Source organism: Seriola aureovittata, chromosome 11 (assembly GCF_021018895.1).
Source record: "Seriola aureovittata isolate HTS-2021-v1 ecotype China chromosome 11, ASM2101889v1, whole genome shotgun sequence".
Taxonomy (NCBI): Eukaryota; Metazoa; Chordata; class Actinopteri; order Carangiformes; family Carangidae; genus Seriola; species Seriola aureovittata.
The window spans coordinates 22750829-22771938 of record NC_079374.1 but is presented as its reverse complement, the minus strand read 5'-3'; the positions used below and the strand labels follow the sequence as shown (position 1 = coordinate 22771938).

The following is a 21110-nucleotide window of genomic DNA, read 5'->3' as shown; positions in this document are numbered from 1 at the left end:
TATTTAAGAAGAGCAGCTGGAAAAATGATGAGAGGATGGAAGCAATGACAGAGAGTGTGGAGACATTGGGAGATGCAGGGTTTAAAAGAACTGGAGTGGAGAGGATTAGGCTATGCAAAATACTGATGAAACAACCCTGCGCTGCTTGGATAAAAACAACAGAACATTGAATTGACTTTATCTACCACCCAGCTTCATCACAAATTCAACAGCAAAACGTTGCCTTACTCAAGGTCATCTCTAATAGCAGTTATGCTTTTGAATTTGAGCGGTTATTTTTTTTTTTTTAAAAAAAGCTCTCAGTATTGAGATACAACATGCATCAAAAGCTCCACAATAAATGTATGAAGCATGCTTTGTCAGTGCAGCAAAAACTTGGCAACTAAGACTGAGTAATGAGATTATCTTAAATTTACAGAAATAAGTGTTATGTATGTAGGTGTTGAAAAGCAACTCGCTTCTGGCGATGTCATATTTTTATGTTAGGAGTCGGATGACCTGAGGGGTAAATGAGAATAGATAAAATATTTTATTTAAAGGTCCCATATTTTACACTTTTTGATGCTTTATTGGAAGTTTTGATATTCATGAGAAGATGTATTTGTGGTTTTAAATACCAAATAGCATCTCAGTGTAGTCAGTATCATCTCACGTTGTCATTGAAACTGAACTCCTCAAACAGAAGCCGTCTCACTGAGCTCCTGAAAGACAGACAGACGGACATTTCTGTCTGTCTGTAACAACAGCAGATTGTTTTCTGAGTGATCGAATAAAAATACAGCAGATTTCAAGTAAACACTCAGAGACAGAAAAACCAAATCCTGCAGGTTGGATGGTGGGTCCAGGTGACTGCTTTGTTGTGACATCACAAAGTTAAAGAAGCCCTGACGGCTGGTTTTAAGGCTCTGTTTCTGAATACAGGCTGTGTGCATTTCTCTGTGGACTGATAATCAAAATCTCACTTTACACAATATGGGCCCTCTAAAATGAGGTTGAGAAATGAAAAAATTTGGACAAATACATAGATCTACAGATCTCAAAAACCCTCCACATCGATCTGTGGCTGATTTTATATAGTTTGAAAACTAATGTGCTGTTTCAGAAAGGTTCAGTCTCATAAAAACCGAGCAACCTCGACACGTAAGATCGGCATTTAACGCCATCTTTTCCGCACAGATGAATGTTTATCATCATCTTTCCCTCGATCTTTCGCAGCTTCAAAGTGTGTGTTTATACATACAAGCAGGAATCCCGAAATGCATGTAAAAATTACCATTATTCAAACTCTCAGTCCCAGTCCGTTCACATCGCCCTGGATAAAAAGATGATAAATGAATGCAAATATATGGAATGGGGTCTGCATCAGAAGCTGGTGTCGTACCACCTGGGCCCATGTGAGTATGTGTGTATCTGTGTAATCGTAGGTATTTCATTATTTTACATTCCATATGATTAGCCTCTTTGTGAGAACTTGAGGTTTGCGTGCTTGCATGTGTGTCAGTGTGTGTGTGTGACAGGAGAGCTGGGGCGAGAGAGGGCTGAGAGACTGGGAGAGAGGGCGGGACCGGTTGGGTTTCTTCAGTTTGAGGAGCGCTCAAGCTTTTTTTGTGTTTTTTCTGTGTGTGTTTTCCGAAGATTGTGTACCACCAAAGCATTTTCACAGGTCCTTGTTTAGTGCAATATGAAGGACGAGCTGCCCTTCCACACCCTCCCATCAACATCTTATGAACCCACATTAGCTCTCATCCCTCTTTGAAGCGCTGCGAGCTTCGGCAGTCCAGCCATCACAACCCAAACATTAGACGGCTTCCGGCGGTGAAAAGCAGGAGAGCAATTTGAGGTCAGGCATTACAGCGAATGGTAGCCACATCAAACAACCAGCAGGGAGCATATTGAAGAGCAAATGTGCTGCAAACATTATACAAAATTCTTTTATATAAAGTCGGTAAATATGCCATGCTGGCTGAACGTACATTATGATGCTGAATGTGTTTCACGGGTGTTAAGGATACGGTCTCAATATACAGGAATGACTATAAGCTACTATCCAATTACACTTCCTCTCTCCGTAGCGGTGTACACTTTACTCCCTGTCCCTGTATGCATGCAAACAGACATACAGTATGTTATAGTGCTCACATATGCAGACCATTAATGTAGCATAAACAGAACCACATCCTGCCGTCTATGTTCATGTCCATTTAGGAGTGACTGACAAAATGGCAACAGAGTGGAAGGACAGATCAGCTGAAAGAGGGGCTGTGGCTTCAAACAATCCTTGAGACGATCCTCACAGAGGGCGCTGCATCAAACCTTTCTGAGGAACAAGTCAAACTCCAGAAGCAACGTAAACTGTACTGTGTGGATGGCTCTTATTCTCGAGACCATCATCTCGCTAAGTGACATATAATCCCTCTATCTTTTTCTTTTTTCACCTTGTATAAGTATTCAGCCGCAGCAGCTCTTTGCTTTTGCACTGATCAGGACTAGAACTCAGAATTTTCATTGTATATTTTGCACAATGACAATAAAGACTTTCTATTTTCTATTTTTTTTATTTGTATTGGTATATAAATTGTACTGCTTCAAATTTTCTCTGTTAGAAGAACCAATAAAAGTTCAAGTAAAAAAAAAAAGAAAAAAAGAAAGGAGTGTATAATCGGCACAGTCGGCATGGGCACAGTTAAATCAATGAATCAGACTACTCATTGATTAGTCAGACCACCCACCCAAACTTCCTCTCTAACATCTTTTACAGTGCTACAACATCACACTGCTTCCATCATTGTTGCTGAGAGACAGCATACATTATCCGCATGGCAACAAGTGGTCACTTACCAGGAGAACATACAGGCAAAACAGCCAGTGCTGCTGTTTTCCTGGTGAGGACAATCTCAAAATGTAAAACTGCAGGCGCCCGTGATCCGGCTCCAGCTGAGGGACGCTTTCGTCTCCCGTTTCTGCTTAATGTGCCAATACGAACAGTTCAGACTGCCACTGCGGCATCTGTGTCGAGTCGCAGCCACGCTGGCAAGTTAAACATACAATTAATTTTTGCAGCTGCAATGTCCAATGTATTTACACACACACAGACACGACTGTGACGCTTTAACACACTCGGTGTGAGGCGGCGTTAAGTGAAATCTTTAGAGCTGTTTTCAAAACAGCCAGAAGGAAGAGACATAAAAATCTCTAAGTTATGCTGATTTTATTGCCTTTTCATTTAAATTTAACTACCACTTAAATACTTTCCTGCACTCTCACATTGTGTTGTGCATATTTTGTGTGAATGCATTTTGAATGTGGGTGAAAGCTCGTTGTTGAAGCCTGCAGTCTAAACAATTATTTCCTTTTGCAATTATTTTTTAGTGGAATAATGGAATTTACCTGAGCAGTTGTGAATTATTTTATAACAACATTTATCTGCAGGACTACATATAAATTATTGTACTACACTCATGCAAACCTAATTCAAGGACACTTGGCTTTATATGCCTCAATACATGTCACAATCATATCAACCACAAAGACAAGATACTATACTAATAAAGTTATTGAGCATTCTCCATAAATGCCTGTAGTCAGACAATGGGCGGAGGCATCAGGCAACATGAGCCAGTGAGAGCCCTAAAATGTCAGGAACACAATCACTGCATACACCCGGCTGCATTTGTCTTGTTTATTCTGTAAAAGCTTCAAAACGAGAAAACGTCATTCTGTGGTCAAACCTAAAGTTATCCCATCTGGCTACAGGCGCTCTCTCTTGTACTTATTTTACTGACATGTGTACTAAATCCGACCTACTACTTTTTGACTCGGGCCCACAGTCAACAGAGCTGAGCTGCCAGCAATCCTGACACAAATGACCCATCACATTACTTACATCTGCTGTGTTAACATCTGTCTCCCATTCATCTGCAAAAATCTTCTGCAGGAGTTTTCCTTAAACCTCGGACACTTTCACAGATATTACTCACACAGCGTGATGCAGTGTTAACATCCATCTAATGTCTAATGTAACTACACTCGGTGCTTTGCCCTTTGTAACTTGTACACCTTTCAAAAAGAGTTGCTGTATCTGGACTCTTTTTTTCCCCCGGTTGAACTGCTTCCACACATTTTTATCAGATGCTTTTGTTTTGTTTTTTTTTTTTACTCTTTTTCTACTGTTGGCCATTTTAACTTACTGTAATTCACTAACATTAATAAACATAGGTTTAATATACAAGGACTGATCACTTTAGAGGCATGGTGGTGTCACAGGGGAATTATATGTTTATGCATGTTTTTTTTAAATTGTGATTTAAAAGATCAAATCAAAAAATCTAATACATACAAAGTATGAAACATACCAATCACATACTTCTCTACATCCTCTGATTTTTCAATTTTTCACCAACTAGTGTATTCAAACAGCATTCATAAAATCATAATCAGGTCCTTTGTACTAAACCGCTGTAAGGAATATGTGGTAATTTCATCAATTTTGATGGAAACCATTCTAAATTATAATGTGAAAGACCTCCAGATGGACAAATGAACAAATTACTGTTTTTCACAATCTATATACATGCACTGGAGATGATCATCACCCCACCAGAGACTGAATTAACTGCGTGACCTGTTGTATTAATACTCTAAGCAGTATTTATAACATTATATCTGCACGTGTAATATACAAGAGCCAATGTGATCAGTTATATAAAAGAACTGCCACAAAAATACAGGCCAGCACACTACTATTTATTAAAAGGTAAGCTAACATCAGCGAGCATTATCAAGGACAAGAACATTATAGTCCCTCTCGGTAGGAATCATTGCACAATTATGCTGACAATCAACCATCTAAATCTTTCCCCGGATGCTCAGTGAAGAAATATTATGGCATTAATGTTATCTGAGTCAGATATTTCTGTATTTCAAAACAATTTCCTGTGAACTTTCAGAAAGACGCACATTTTGTTTGATGCTTGGCAACTAGTGTCACAGTGGGTTAGATATTTTTTCTTCAAACTTGGCAAATGTGTATTTCTAACTAAACATTGAAAACTCATAAAATTATTATGTTTTAGAAAAAGAAAATTGTCAATAACAGAAAAATTAACGTCAATTTACAATTCGGAACTTCAAGCAGAATCAGAGCTTGGATTAAAAAGAAAAGCAGCAGAAAATCAGATGTACAGTTTGTGTGTAGTCAAGAGAAATAGTCAGTGACTCCCAAATTTAACAATGTTTTACAAAGCCCCATTACAGGGAGCAATGAAATGTGCCGTTTACCCTTTGGTGGACAGCTTTAGCTGAAGTGTTTCACAGCGCCATGAGCGCACATATTTTTAGAATGGACGACCCCTCTGGGAATCAGCACTGTGACCTGACATTAACAAAACCAAAGTGGCAGCAATAGCTTTTCCCAGCAGCTACTGCGAGATGAATTGCAAAGAAATGTTGTGTGATTAGTCAGGGTGTGATGTTTGCTGACAAATAAAGCAACTCATTTTCTGGTATGAGAGAGAGAACATGTTGCTTTGCAGCAGTTTGACTCCAGTTAGCGAGTGAAAGTCTTGGCTCTTTCAAGAGACAGTGTGAGGCGAATCTAATGCATCTTGGCAATGAATAGTGTCCATTGATTCCACCACATCAAACTCACTTCCTCTTCACAGAGCCCCTTGCGTGTCTCTTCCTTGGGGTTTTTTTTTTTTTAGCGTGTGAGAGTGTTTGCACACACATCCATAGATTCCATTAGAACAAAGAAAATCCATCCAAGCTGAGAATTTATACAACTTTGATGACAGTCCTGAATGAACTGCCAACAAGAGAAAAATCTTGGATTTATTTATTTGACACTGATTGGGAGTGACTGATTATTTTGAGCACGGTAACAGTTGCTCGGCTAGGAAGGTCATGTTTATGTTGACTGATGAATGAGGGAGACTAACATCTTCCACACAAACAAACAGAGGATACAATGGCCAAGTTGACCTCAGAGCCGTGGTATTAAGCCAGAAATTGCGGCACGACCTGCTCTTTTCTGAGAGCGTGGAGAGCGCCTCGGTGCACAGCGACAGCGGTATCAGTGTGAGATCTGCTGAAGAGAAATGGAGCAGTAATGTCATTTATCTGCAGGCCTCTGTTAACGTTTGCTCCCAGGAAAGTACGAAATTGAGATAAAAGCCGGAGACCAATCGAGTGTCGGCCCGCCTGGTGCCTTCCTGCGCTGATGACGTGTTGATAAAAGCGACGGATGAGGAACACGTGCTACGTCTTCAGATCTCAGTGGCCTCATTCATCCAGGGCTCTGCATGGCATTATCAGTCGGCAAAGCTTGCTAACGTTATGCTAAAATCAATACTCAGCTGACTGGTTTGCTCCTTTTTTTTTATTATTATAGGTCTGGCCATAAAGTTAAGTATGAGTCATTATCGAGAACAGCGTAATTTTCCAGATTTATGCCATTAAGGAGAGCCTTTCAGTCTTTGGGCTCGTCAGTGGCAGTCTTGTTTATGGAGGTTGGGAATACAGTGGTCCGGGAGAGTGACATGGGATTTCACGGGGAGCTATAAACTGGGACCACGCTGCGCAACCACCTCCCCTCAGGACTAATAATGTCCAATCAAGACGATGGACTTCGATCCAGTTGATTATATACATCTTTAAAAAATATATTACCTTCCAACTCGACATATGTTTCCAGTAGCTTTAGTGTTTACTAGCATATGCTCCGCCTGACAACATTTTCTACATCTACGCCCATTTCTTTTTTTTTTTTTGTCTTCAAGCGCACTTTTAAGTTCTGCGAGTCTCTCCGTGAACGCTTGATATCCGAATCGTTTCACAGTTTTAAGACCAAACAGCAACATATGTTCTTATTAAGGCATCTTGTGTTAAAATCAAAAATAACTGCGTCTTCTGATAGCAGAGACAAAGATCACAGTTTTGCCCATCGACTTGTTCACATTCCAAATCCTCAAACGCAGCAGGTGCTTATGTCAGCTTTGTGTCTTTCATGCCTTTTCTCTGTTGTTGATATAATTGATGAAGTTAATCTACACATACCGACCAATCAGGATCCAGAATGTTCAGTGGCTATTATATAAAGTTGGTTAATTAAACATCTTTTGAAGTAACACTCGGTTGCTATAGATAGTAAGCTAGTTAGCCACATATGTTAATGATTTCATCTTATGTTAGAACAGTCAAAGACACTGTTCAATTCATTTTTTTTGCTTTGAAAAGGCTTATAGAGAGCGCCATCACCCCTCAAACTCTTTGAATGCAGAGTGTCTCTCTAGGGAAGTCATGAGAGCTGATACTTCAGCACCAAGTCCGTGCCAGAAATGATGAAAAATGTGATGGTACTTGTTTTTCTACAGTACCGAAGGTACCGCAGACGTCGTAGCTACTTGAGATGTGATTCTTCAAGGACCTACGAGGGCAGTATAATAACCCTAAATGTTCTAGTCTGACATCAAACTCAAAGAAAAGAAGGCGGCGGCGCAGTAAACATGGCAGCAGCAGGTATGGGTGCAGCAACAGGTCTGCTATGACTTGTGGAAAAAAAAAAAAAAAAAACAAGCCTGGTGTACGGGGATATTCTGTGTTTGACGCAGATCATTAGGGAGAAGTTATAGAAGACCGAAAGCCGGTATGCAAACAGTGCCAAAGAGCATTTCCAAAGAAAGTATGAAACACTTCAACCTTATAAGCATCTCAAAGACAGACATTTGAGTTTCATCCGTGCACTTCATATTAACAACACCCTGTCAGAACATTCATGTTTATAACATCCCTATGTCTCTCCTTCTACAGCCCAGCCTAGTCCGAAGCTTGACTGGCCTGCCATTAATAGTTGCTGAGCTATGACAGTCACTGTTCAGGGAGAAGTTCAGTGAACAGTCAATTACACATCAAAAGACAGTAAAAAACAGTCAAATAAAAAGAGAAACATCACAAGGCTTACCTTGAAATCGCAAATGCATGTCACCATGTTCCCAATTCTTAGACACTCGCCGTCAAACTTGCATGTGTTGGTGTCGCACAAGAACAGGTCTGTGTCCCGGTCATCAAAACCTGGAAGACCAAAGCCAACAGGAGACGTCAGTGACTAAGTGCTTCTCTGTTCAGGCCTAAAACAACTCTAACCTGAGCCCTGTACTCAGGGTCATTCATAATGAGCTTCTGCCATTAGTCATGGCTCCCACAGCACGATGCACTCTTTGATCACACACTGTGCACTTTAAAAAGACAATGCCAGCGCACATCCTCGTCCTTAGCTGCCACAATGATAAAATACATTTAAAAACACTGGTCTCTGGACTCTACTGGAGGGATAAACAAAAGATATTTCTTCATTTGCTTTGATGATGATGGCGGAGAGCACTGTCTAATATGTCAGACTAAAACATCTTATGTGTGCTCAATAGATATGACATCTGGTGACTGCAGGGACCATAGCATATGACTCACATTATTTTCTGCCCTGTATGGGAGCATCTGTATTCATTATGTTTCTCCACACATTTATTCCGATTTTTGCTTTTACATTTGTTTGTGTACAACGAGGCCGACTCCCGGGGCGTTGTCCTCGAGAAGCAAACCTGGCATATGATCTGATTCAGGCTGTGTTAGGGATCTCAAATGACTCCAACAAAGCATCCTGAATCAAATCAAAGAGTCACATGGGCATGAGACTGTAGACTGAGCTCAGGGCTATTAGTCTACCTGAACTGATTGCTTACAAAAGGCAGCCCCCCTGCACATGTAGGCTTTTGCATTTCAAAGTACACAGGTCTAAATTTAAACAAATTCCAGCTGACACAGGGCTGGAAATTTTCCTTGTTAAGGCATTATGATTAATCCTTGTGGCCCCTTTTTACCCTACGGTATAATCTCATTAATGTCAAGGTGAAAGAAGCAACGGTGATGTTTGCTGTAGTTATAAATTCAAATTACTGCCAAAAAAGTCCAACTCATTATGAGACGATAAAGAATTTGCACAGGATCAACACATTTTTAGGAAGATTATTTTTTGCAGAGGCTTAAGGGGATATTTGATTTAAAAAAAAAAAACAAAACAAAACAATAAAAACACACACTGTTGTTATTGTGATGATGATTTACTAGCATGAAGAGATCGGACTATACCCTGTTTTGGGATGTTGTGTCGTCCCCATTGGAGACTTTTCTGAGTCTCAACTTGTTTACACTGTGTGTGTTTGGAGAGCTTAGTGTAAAAATCACACATTACTATATAATCTGCTAGATCAGCTTTAAGAGACACTAAAGCCCGACTGATATACCAATGCTTATATGAGCTTATCACAGTTATGTTAGTCCATAAATGTTCAGATAAGCAGGGCATTCATGAGTCTTATGATGTTTTTATGGCTGTATTTATTTGCATTATCTCTTATTTTTTTATGTATAACATGATGTTATTGAATGTTTTTGCTTAGCATTTATAATATATGAAAAGTTTATTAATAATAACATAACCGTCACATTTTACGGATCAGACTGTGACTGCTGATTACTTGGAGCTACATATTTAAAAATGATACAGTCTTTGTTAGTATGGCTGTGACAGCACAAAACAAATACACATTCATATCATGTATTCCCTAATAGAACAGAGTAACATCTAAGCATCTTACTGAGGTCATAATGTAATCACTGGACCCATTTACACAGTGTAATGTGTTTCATCCACAACATGCATTTTTACTCATATACATCTGCAATACTCCACGGACTGTGAAGACTGTAAAGATGCCTGAATATAGACGCAGCGCCTTATATAACAGCTGTAAATGTGACCTACCGATTAGGGTAATTAACTGAAACTTGAGATAATGTTTTCCTTCAACTGTGGCTTTGTAGCAGCTCTGGGGCTCGGTAGGTTTAAACATTTATGAAATGTTTAATGAAGCAATACATAAGACAAATACTGTAAGTCAAGAAAAGCCCGAGGTCCAGAAGGCATGGTGAAATTGGAATTTGAAACTGAGGATGAACATCAAAGATGAGCATCTTTTTGATGTTCAGAGATGAACAATGTGGGGTTTGTCGCTTTATTTCGCTTCATGCTTTGCGGCCTTATGGAAAATTGTTTTATCTAGAAAGCTACGCATGCAAAATATTTTACCTTTTCTGTTATGTGGCTCAGATCGAGTGAGTGCGAACCGAACATGTTGATGGTCGTTATATTGTAAATATTTAACTACCCTCTGGAACCGGTTTCCCCGAGGTATAAAGAGTCAGTGGATAGTTTTAAGAAGCTGTTAAAAACTCACTTGTACCGTAAGCACTTTGCTTTGTAACATGTGCTTTGCCATCTGTGCAGTTTTACTTTTTTCAATGTTTTTCTATGTTGTTATTTTCTGTTTTTCAGTTTCAAACTGTCTATTTCTACTAATGTTAATTCTGTTTTTATTATACAGCACTTTGTAACTCCAAAGGCGCTTTGTAAATAAATTAACCTTACCTTACCTTGAACCTACATAGTTTAATGTGTGTCGTTTTCTTAGTGGTAGTTTGGCACCTGCAAGTACCTGAAAAAAATGCATCTGTTCTTCCAGCTGGTGAGATACCGTTTCTACAAACACCTCTTAAAAGTATTACAATTAAATTTCAGGTTATTTTAATTAACCTTATTTAACCAGGCGGCTCTGGTGTGAACTGAAATCTCCTAATTGAGTGCTTAACTGATCTCATACAGACATTCTCTGTTGGCATGCCGTCCTCTACACGGAGCCCAAATGTCAAGTTCAGCTTGCTAACAGCTCTGCAGGAGCAGGTAAGACGTCACTGTCAGGCTCAGGGACACTCTTCAGCAGCACGGCTTCTTGTTACACTCTTTCACCCCGCCACCGGCCCCAGCATGTAGCTCCGTGTCTCAGTCACACTTGGTCAAGGTTTTAACGTCATTCAAGCGGTTGTATTCAAATTACATTCACCAACCGTTCTCCGTCAGCAAGAACATAATCAAAAGTAGCCGAAAGAAAAGTTTTCAGTTTTCGTGTATGAGTGATAATCACTTCTAGCTCTCCAAAAGAGCAGCTTTATATCTTTAATCTCCAGGAGTGTGAAAGGTGGCAGCGATAAAAAAAAAAAAAAAAAAAAAACTGTGCTCAAAAACTTTAATGAAACTCAAAATCAGCCTCATGAAAAGGTTACATTTTGCTTCTGTGGAAACTTTATGGAAATGTGGAAAAAAAAAAAGATAAAAAGAAATACTCTCAGTGCCCTGAACGTTGGACCCGACCATCCACGTTACGAGCCCAGATATTTTACAATGCTATTTTCAATTCATATATGTCTTATTATAATAGAAACTTAGACTCACAACCTTCTGTAACTTAACTGTAATGACCAGGTCCACACTCCACTCCTAACAGCCCTCCTTGGCATGGAACAACATATCAGGCAATAATACCCCATGGAAGAGAAGCCCATGCTAAAACGAACACCTGCTATTTGCCAGGGCCCTGAATGACCATAAAGTGCAAGCTCTCTGTGCAAATATACAATCATCGAGCCAAGAACAGTGACATGAGAGGTCTCGCCGCTTGGAGTGGATGGATGGAACAAAGCCCTCCGCTGCAAAAAAAAAATTGGCACCCAGGCAACTGGCATGTTGACGGTACTCAATGGAGAGAGGTATTGCTATGATGACATCCATGCTACTGGATAGGTGTATACAAATAATTGGAAAGTATTAGATTTTTTTTTTTTAAACCAACTGGTAGACTCTTTGGAGGATGGTATACGTTTTTTTTTTTTTTTCAAGCTACTAATTTGATAGTTTGATATTTTAGTTTTTATTTTCAAAGCTTTCCTGGACAAAAGGCTGAGGAAAACAAAAACGCACAGAAAAGAAAAAGAAATTGATTTTAAATAAAGGAGAAAAGAAAGCGAATGAGGCTGCTCTTTATGCTATTAAACTGTCTTCTTTACCAAAAAAAACAGATTTGAAGCTTGGACATCCTCTTCAGGAGACACTTGTACCTTATCATCTCATGAACAATAGTGCAATCAAGAATTATAGATAAAATAAAGGAAAATGCACTTTGTCTACACTAGAATCACAAAAATAGATGTTTCTGTGAAGTGTTTACAAGGAAGCCAGTGACATATCAGCTTTTGTTGTAGATGTCAAGCCTCTGAATGAAAGGAGTATAAAACATAATAGAAGAAATGTCCCAGATGATCACATCTCAGAAACATCAGGGCCAACAGGGTTTGGGCTTAAACAAAAACACAGCACAAATCTCAATTAGCTATGTGACAGTGATTGCCTACAAGCAAATACAAATATAGATTTACAGTACTGATATAAACTGAGAGGTAATTTCTCACACTTGTCAGTTAATGGCTTATAGAGAATTAAATATTCTTGAAAATACTGTTTTCTTCTGCAGTAAAAAATGACACACAATCCGGTTTTTCATCATCCGAGGGAAGTATGTCTTTTAACCCCTGCACTGCAATCCCTTTTCAGATTCTCTTAAGTGGCAGGTATTTTGAATCCTATCCGAGTGTAAAAAAAAAAAAAACAGGGTGTCAGTGAGATGTGATCAACTGGACCTGAGACTGACATTTCTTGCGTTTGGAATAAACACCTACAAGTGCAGTTTGTGTGGATTTTTGTTGTTGTTTTTGTTCAGTAGCTGTTTTTCAAATGCCCACATTTACTGCTTCAGCCTGTAGGATTATCCAAACAAAACTATTTTTCCTGGTGAGCAGGTAACCATACCGACCCTGACAGCTCTGCACACATCAGAGTTTTCTGGCTGTAACATCCACATCCACACCAGTTAACAAAGTAAAGAATTTACTGTTATTGTTCTATCTCTAACACCTGGGATCAATTTCAGGCTGAAAATCAGTTCTGGCAACTACAGAGTGTCTGTTATAAAAAATAAAAAAAAAAAGAGAGAAAGAAACAGAAACAGAAAAAAAATACTGTGCCTGTGTTGTAAAAGAAAAGTGAAAGTAAACGTTGCAACATTTTCCACTTTCTTTCCAGGACTTGAGCTTAGATCGCCACAACTTTAAACCATGTCTAAACAACTTCCATATGATAAGAATTATCTTGCAACATGATCATGTCTAATGTGCACATAATCACCCACACACATAAAGCGACCAGCATCTGGCAGCTAAGTCTTTTTTAAAAGGGAAGAAGTTTTGGAAGTAGAGTAAGTCTACATCAAAGAAGTCTCAATAAGCCAAGGAATATTTGTTCAATCATTTCATAGGCCTGTCATGTAAAATACTGGAACATATCATAACTACTTATAAACTCATCATAACTAAAAAAAAAAGCACCTTTGAGTTTGGCATCCCCTATTCATTAATGTGTGGAAAAATTATTGTTTTCAAAAAGTCTATCTGTATATATTGTGTATACTTCAGTGCCACTTTTGTACAGTAGTTTACCTCCTCAAAACAGAGAAACTGGATGTATGTCACATAAAGCAGAGCTGCCAAGCTTTAGGCCAAGTTCAACCATGAGAAATATGAATCATTATGCTAGTTTTGACACTAATGAAGTTGAAAATATATTTTCATACCCACCTGACAGGCTACAGTTTTATAATTATGAGCCGTCAAGTTGATCAAGGGACAAGGACCAGGTTGGGATTAGAGGAAATAATCGTCAGCAGCAAGACATTGTGTTGTGGAGAACTATCATTAACTACTCTCTTAGCTAAGAATAACTTATATGTTGGCTAAAGATACTTGACCTGTTAGCTAATGATACCTAACATATTAGCAACTGATATTTAACCTCCTAAGACCCGAGCTCTATTCTGTGCTATATAGGCTGATTGGGACCTGAGAAAAATTATGTCCACATATGAGGACATTAGTTTTAAATTTCGATTACTGAGTGGCAGTATAATATCCTCATATGTGGTCACCAGGCCCTTGTTGAGAAAAAGTTAGTATTGTGGTCTAGAGAACCCAAAAATGTGAGGTCCACATATGTGGACGCCAGGTCCTAGGAGGTTAATGTAACCAAACAATAACCAATAAGTTAGCTAATGATACCTGAGTCGCTGGCTAATTATACATAACGTGTTAGATAATGCTACCTAATGATACCTCCCATGTTAGCTAACAATAACTGACATGTTAGTTAAAGATACCTGACTTATTAGTTAAAATACATTAAGTGTTATATAATGAAACCTGACATGTTGGCTGTGACACACAAATGAACATTTTCTATCAAATATACATTTATTAAAACTAGGGATAGTACTAATACTGGCAAGAGCGATGATCTAAAACTTGAACTAATTGGCTTCTTAGGTACAGTAAGTCATATCTCCCCAAAACAAAACTCACCACTACTTTTATGGCGTGTACCACAAAGGAAAGAAAGACAGTGAGAAAAAAAGGTAAGAGAAAGAGAGAGGCTGAGAGAGAGATAAATGAGGTTCGGATGCGGCAGAGGAGCACAAAAGCTAGCCCTGTTTCTTTTCCTGTTAGATAAGGTTTTATCACAACGTGTGGTGCTCTTTGTCTGTTCTCACATTTTTACTTTGTATGATTTCTGAACTTTTTCACTTCATATGATTTCTGTACTGTACTCTCAACTATATTATTTGGGGCGGTTGTGTGGCTCAGGAGGTAGAGCGGGTCATCCACTAATTAAAAAGTCGGTTGTTCCAAGTGTCCTTGAACCCCACCTTGCCCCCGGATGGCTGTTCCATCAGTGTATGACTGTGTGTATGGGTGTGATGTATGAAAGTGTGGGTGAATGTGGCAAGTATTGTAGAGCGCTTCGAGTGGTCAGTAAGACCACTAGAAAGGCATTATATAAGTGCACGTCCAATTACCATTCACCATTTGTAAGCACAAAGACTAAAACAAAGTCTCCCTATCTTCAACACAACGTTAATGGCTGCTGGTTGATACGGGTTCTGTGTACAGCCCAAGTTGCGCTGTGTCAGAGGCCAGGAAAACTTACACTTCCTGCTCCTGCCCTCCCGTTCCAGGAGGAGATTACACTGAACTGAATAATTAACGAAAACAAGCTGGCAAACATCAAATATTGAAAAGGTAATGTTTATATGCTAACGATTAAGAAGGCAAGCGAAGCACTTACTTGTCTAAAAGAGAGAGCGTGTCAGCCAAATGCATCTCCTCCTATCTACCTGGAATTTCACAACACTAAGAAGAAAAAGAAGAGGAGTCCTTCCTCCCTGTTTTAAGCATTGTGCTGATCAATAATTAAGTAGACTAAATTAATAATGAAGACTGAACAACCACAGTGGTGAGACATTCTTTCTTGACCCTTCTCATGCTGCGGGCCTTTTTTTACTTTAACTTTGCAACAGGTTTTCAAATGTTTTTGATGGAGGGAGTTATAGTTGAGCCCTCATTATGCTTATTAATAGGCACAATAACTCCAAGCACTCACATCACAGTCAGAATGAGGTTCTTAAATTACAGTAACTCCACACACAGAAAAATAAAGTACTCTTCGAAAACAGCAAGTTATCAATTAGTAACTTTCCATCCCCTTTTAATTAGACCTGGCCAACACTGCCTTGTCTTATAATTGACAGTTTTCTGCTTTCGTTTACTGTCAGTTATGTGGAACCTGCATGCAAGAGAGGTACTTTTGACCTCTCCATTGACAAATCTTGAAAGCAGATGGCCAATTCTCTCCAGACTACTGGTAATTCACTGCGCTTGATGGGATTTGCAGGGGGCTTTGCATATTCTGCGCTTATCCCTGTCACTTCAACTATCAAAGCATCACATGGCCTTTCATAGTTAACTATACCAGGGGGATTCAGTGAAGAAAGGATTGTGGCCTCTTCACATTAATTCCCTCGTGGGAAATGTAAGGTATATCATGGGGTAAGTACACTGTGGGTAGACATTCCTACAGTCCCACCGCTTTAAGTCTGTAATCTATGAAAAACACAATTTGAATTCTGATAAAAATGAATCTGGATTGCGGTGAATGAAACTGGTACTCAAAGCATTCAGTGATAAGATGAGAATTACCATTCTGAGCATCAACTAGTATTTTCATGCTAGTATTGTGGGTGAATAAAATGGCAAAGCAACATGAGCTGATTGTTGGAAAAGTCTGTAAGTGCACCTATTAAAGATAACACAGACGTGATACAAGCCAAAACTTACAGGCAAAATGCCACCAATTTTTTTGACTGTGATAATTACAGAAGATTTTGAAAACACAGTTTGGGCAGGATGAATTTAAAAACCTGCTTTGTTTGTTTGAAAACAGTGGGCTTTCCATGGTCACTGTGCTCAGGTAAATTACCATCAAAACATAGCTTACATAACCAGCACATTCCTTATATAGAAATATATAGCTTTCTGGTTCAAAACAATCCTTGAAGCTGCATTAACCAATATTTTATCTGGTTAATGTATTAAAATAATACGAGCATGTGAAAAGTTTCGATCAAAGTGATAAACCCGCAGAGAATTATCAGCAGTTCCGCTCAACTGTACAAGTGCTTTAGCTTCTTTTAGCTCATTGCTTTGGTTTTGCAGCCCATGACTCTCACTGCTTTCCTGTTGCTGTTTTCAGCAAAAAAAGATTTGATAAACCACTGTGCGCTACTAGCCCAGGATTAAACAGACAAATTTAGCAACTAGATGGTGAAACTAGTGTAACATTCATCAGCCAGGTATTTCCCTCGGGAGATGGTCGAGACCAAAATGGAGCTATAAGAAGGACAGTATTGGAATTACATTCATCAGGTGAATGAATGCTAATGTTGCTCTGTATCTAGTGGATGTGTCATTAGCAAATGTTTGCTAACGAATGAGCCGTGCTGTTGTGCCATGTGACTTTGTCCAGACCATGGTTTAAAGCTGCTCTGGACAAATTCACATGTCTGAACAGAGTAAAAATATGAAGTAAAGAAAAAAAAAAAAAAAAATGTAAGTTATGAATAGCTGTTAGAATGAATGCCAAAAAAGGTTTTTCATTAAGGTTAGGCATTTTTTGATCAAATAATCTTTTTTCTCAGCAGACATTTTGACATTACAATCTCCTGAGGTTTTACTTTGACGTGTATATGTACATTACAGGTTTACAGGTTCCCACCTCCAGATACGATATCTGAATATCATTTATTTGCAAAACATACAGCATACAGCATCATCAACAAACACTCATGTGCAACTTTACACATTAGTTATTATTACTGATTGCTTATTCTGCCTCAGTGGAGCCTTCAATGGCAATTCTTCACGGCTGCCAACAGATGAGAGCCCAACAGAATGACAATCTTTGTCACACCGAGACTTTTGTCCGTCTGTTTAATTCCATGGAACAGAATCTCATTCAATACTGGTTTTTAGAGGCAGCTGAAACTACCCAATTGTCATGACACTACTGCTCATAATTATCCGTGTCTTGTCGGGGAAATGACACTGAACTCATCACCAAACTGTCACTCAGCACTGGTGTTGTTCAAGCGCATGATACGCAGGAAGAGGTGATTAATTAATCCCTAGGAAATACTGTCAGATGTATTATTATTATCATTATTATCATTATTATTAATATTATCTTTTTCATGGTGGACCACATGCCACTTGTTGTGCTCTATTAATTCAAACTAATGCTGGGTGTGTGTGTGTGTGTGTGTGTGTGTGTGTGTTTGTGCATTATGCTCAGTATATGCACTTAAGCCTCCTCAAGGCGTGTTGGATGAAAGCCTTCGGCGAAATGCATAAATGAAAGCGTGTCTGTCAGGAAGTGGGGAGGTAGGCAAATGTGTGTTTGGACAGGGTGTGTACCATTATTGATCATTATGAACAAATCATCACCACCATCAACAGCAGAAGCATAAAAAAAAACTAAAAACTATACAACACAATATTTTCACTGATGAGGTGATTCATCACTTCTATTGGCATTTGCCAAGGATTCTTTGAGGAAAAACTCTTAAGACTAAAACTCTGTCTACACAAAGAACCATGAAAACTTATCACTGATAAAAAATAAATTAATTAATAAATAAAAATTCCAAAGATAATGACAAAAAACTTACAATGTTATAAATCACAATAGTAATAATAAAAAAAAACTCTGTCATCTCCTGGTGTTGGTGTTTTTAATTAAGCCTATTTAATTAGCCTATTATCATAATCAAATTCATTTTGAAAACTTTGATGTCCAAATGAGATCCCTATCTTGTGACAGGGAATTTTGTTTGTGGCAAGTCAACTGTAAAACTATCATTCATGTGTTAATAGGCTGTTACTTTAATCTCCCAGATACATGTCACTATAAAGTATCTGTCTATGATGTTTGTAACACATCATGAAAATACTCCCCATTCTTTCTTTTTTTTTTTTTTTTTTTAATTAAGATATAATCCAAGTAGCCTACTGGCAGGCCTACTGGCTGTAAACGGCAGTCATGACTCCATATTGATGTGTGGCTGTTATGAGCAACGATATCAATACTTGTACTGCCCATGAGTGTGTGTGGACTCGGCTTGGAGCTATTTTAAGGGTTCAGACTTGGACAAGCGACGGGGGAAATATATGGCGGCACAGTCGGCTGATTTACAAAGGGAGGCGAGGCGCTGTGCTCTGCAGCCCCCGTCCGCTCCTTTTATCGCCCTGGGCACAGATCAGAGGAAACAAGTTTACAGCTCGGTAGACCATAAAAGAAACGACTACATTTAAATTTAAAGTAACACTTGATGAAACAAACTGGGATGCCAAATAAGCCAATTAAACTAGATTTATAATTCTTCGGTGCGATTTATTCTAGATTTTAGGGAAATAAAGTCAGTGCTGAAACTGTGCTGTAAACAGTAAATGAAATGCACAGGAGTTAACCAGAAGCATTTATGTTCAAGTTGCACAGAGACCACGGTAAGTATTAGGACTTCATGCGATTGTTGGTAGGCTATAATGTGGCGCACATCACGTTATTCTGGCGACAGTCTTCCCAATCGTTCCCTGCCTCTGGAATAATCCTTTTTCTGGATGTTTCACTTAGTGCGATCGAAATCTTCGACCCATTGCTGCCGAGCGCGTATGATCGGCGGTGCATGCCTGGCTGTCATGCTCCGAGACAAACTCAACAAGGCTAAATGCGCATCAAGCAACCCCAAACTCTGCATCCTCTCATCATGGGGCTTTGCAGCGTTCATTATCTGCAGCCCAGAAAAAATTGCTCTACAGCACTGTCAGCTCTTAAAACCCAGGCATGGTTCCTGGACACAAACACACACAGAGCCACAACAACAAGAGAGACCGCAACTCTGCCTTCGAGAAATGACTCTCACCGGAGCAGTTCCAGCCGGTCGGCGTCTGGCAGTCGCTGAGGGAGGAAGGGAAAGCGCGCAGCTGCTCCACAGGTAAAGTGGCGAGAAACGAGACGAGGGTGATCCTGAGCCAGCCTCCCGCCGTCCCGCTCCACTGGCGCAGCCGTCGGGGCTCCTTGAGCGGTGCCTGAGCCGCCACGGACAGACCCATATCTCACTGGCCCCGACAGCACAGGCGAGGTGGGAAAGAGACGCAGACGCGCACCGACAACTCCAATCCCGTCAGGTTCAGCGGGGCGCCTAGAGACCGACAGCAGACCATTTTCCGAGCGAGCCCGTGCGCCCCATGTAGCAGTGCCCCGTGTAGACTGACCAAATGGGTTCCGCCCGATCCAGGGGAGGCTGCTGCAACAAGAGCAGGACTGTAGGGTGGGGGGGTGGGAGGGGGACACTGCCGAGGGGTTGGTGAGCGATGGAGGAGGTTGTGTGGGATGGAGTCGGGTGGAAAAAGTTAGCCAGGCAAGGAGGAAGACTTGCGAGAAGAGGGGGATGCTCAAGGATGAGGAGAAGGGGGGGAAGATGGGGCAGAAAAAAAAAGGAGGGTGACAGAGAAGGAGGTAATAAAAGTGTAAAACTGACAGGATGTAGCAAGAGAATCCCAAGGACAGGGTTTGGAGACGACGGCAGTTGTGTAATAGTATCCACGGGTGAGACGAGCTGCTCTCCGGCACGAACGGAGCGGTCCTCCCGCTTACTTTGTGCGAAGGCTGTGATCAGAGTCGCAGCGAGTTGGTCGCTCTCTCTCTCTCTCTCTCTCTCTCTCTCCCCCTCTCTCTCTAACCAGCAGCTGGTTATGATCACGTGGAGTATGATGCGAAGAGGGAGGGAGTGGGGTTGGGGAATGGGGTAGGTGGGTGGGTGGGGTGGGGGTGGAGGGGGTCCTCAGTTATAACTGGAGTATCCTGCTGGTGGAATAGGTGAAAAGGAAGGATGACAGAATAGGAGAAATAATTTTTAAAGGAAGGAGGAAGAAAGACAGAGTTCTCCAGGCCTAGTCCTATCAGTTGGTGATGGCTACACCATGGATAGGCGGTATAGGGGAGGATGCACTGCCTATAATTGGCCAGGAGCATTTAAAAAGTCTGCAGGAATCGATTCGTCCAGCCTTGCCTGGGATAATTGCTCCGCTTTGAAACGACATGGACGCTATTCCTGGGCATCTTCCTCGAGGCGGCCCAAAGAGACCTCCATATTATTCATGTATTTTGGACATAACCTACTGTTGTCATGCAGGGGCGGGATGTGGCTAGTAATTGACATGCTGTTGGCCATGAAAGCACTAAAAAGGCACACAGCATTAAAGAGGTCAAGTCCAAAACCAGGCTGAGAGCATTCACCCTGTTTTAACCAAGGAAATTAGAAGCCATGCGCATGGAAAAGCCCTATAGAGGAAACAAAGGGGTTTCTGTTTGGGCCTGTCACGGCTATAAACACAGTTGACCTCATGATATTAAGGAAGCAAAGCTGCAGCTGCATGTCAACAAATAAAGCTTTTATTGCTTTTCACTTAGTTAAAGATCATTAAATTGGGAATATGCATCGTTTGTCTCAGCTAATGGGGTTCATGACACACAGGTTTTATCTGCTGTGGCAAACAGCTAGTCCCCTACACACACACACACACACAAGATCATAATGAATAAAAAAATATGGATTTCTTCACAGACACATAGAGGGGGTGGGGGGTGGACACATCTGAGATGCTGGTGATAATGACTGAATTTAAACATGGATGCTCACACGCTCATGTGTGCAGCTATTCTCGTG

At 40.2% G+C, this 21110-nt stretch overlaps 1 protein-coding gene across 2 annotated transcripts in view; it reads right to left on the bottom strand.

The window, feature by feature from the left end:
• Positions 1 to 20084, bottom strand: part of tmeff2a (transmembrane protein with EGF-like and two follistatin-like domains 2a) — a 116999-nt gene extending 96915 nt beyond the window's left edge. Inside the window, exons 1-2 of one of the 2 annotated variants that reach the window (XM_056389510.1) lie at positions 19305 to 20084; positions 7958 to 8067 (exon numbers count right to left, since the gene is read on the bottom strand). In XM_056389510.1, the coding sequence (XP_056245485.1) occupies positions 7958 to 8067; positions 19305 to 19494 (300 nt within the window). In that variant the 5' untranslated portion in view covers positions 19495 to 20084. The remainder of the gene's footprint in view (positions 1 to 7957; positions 8068 to 19304) is intronic. The other variant, XM_056389509.1, reaches the window with a different exon arrangement.
• Positions 20085 to 21110: the final 1026 nt, after the last annotated feature.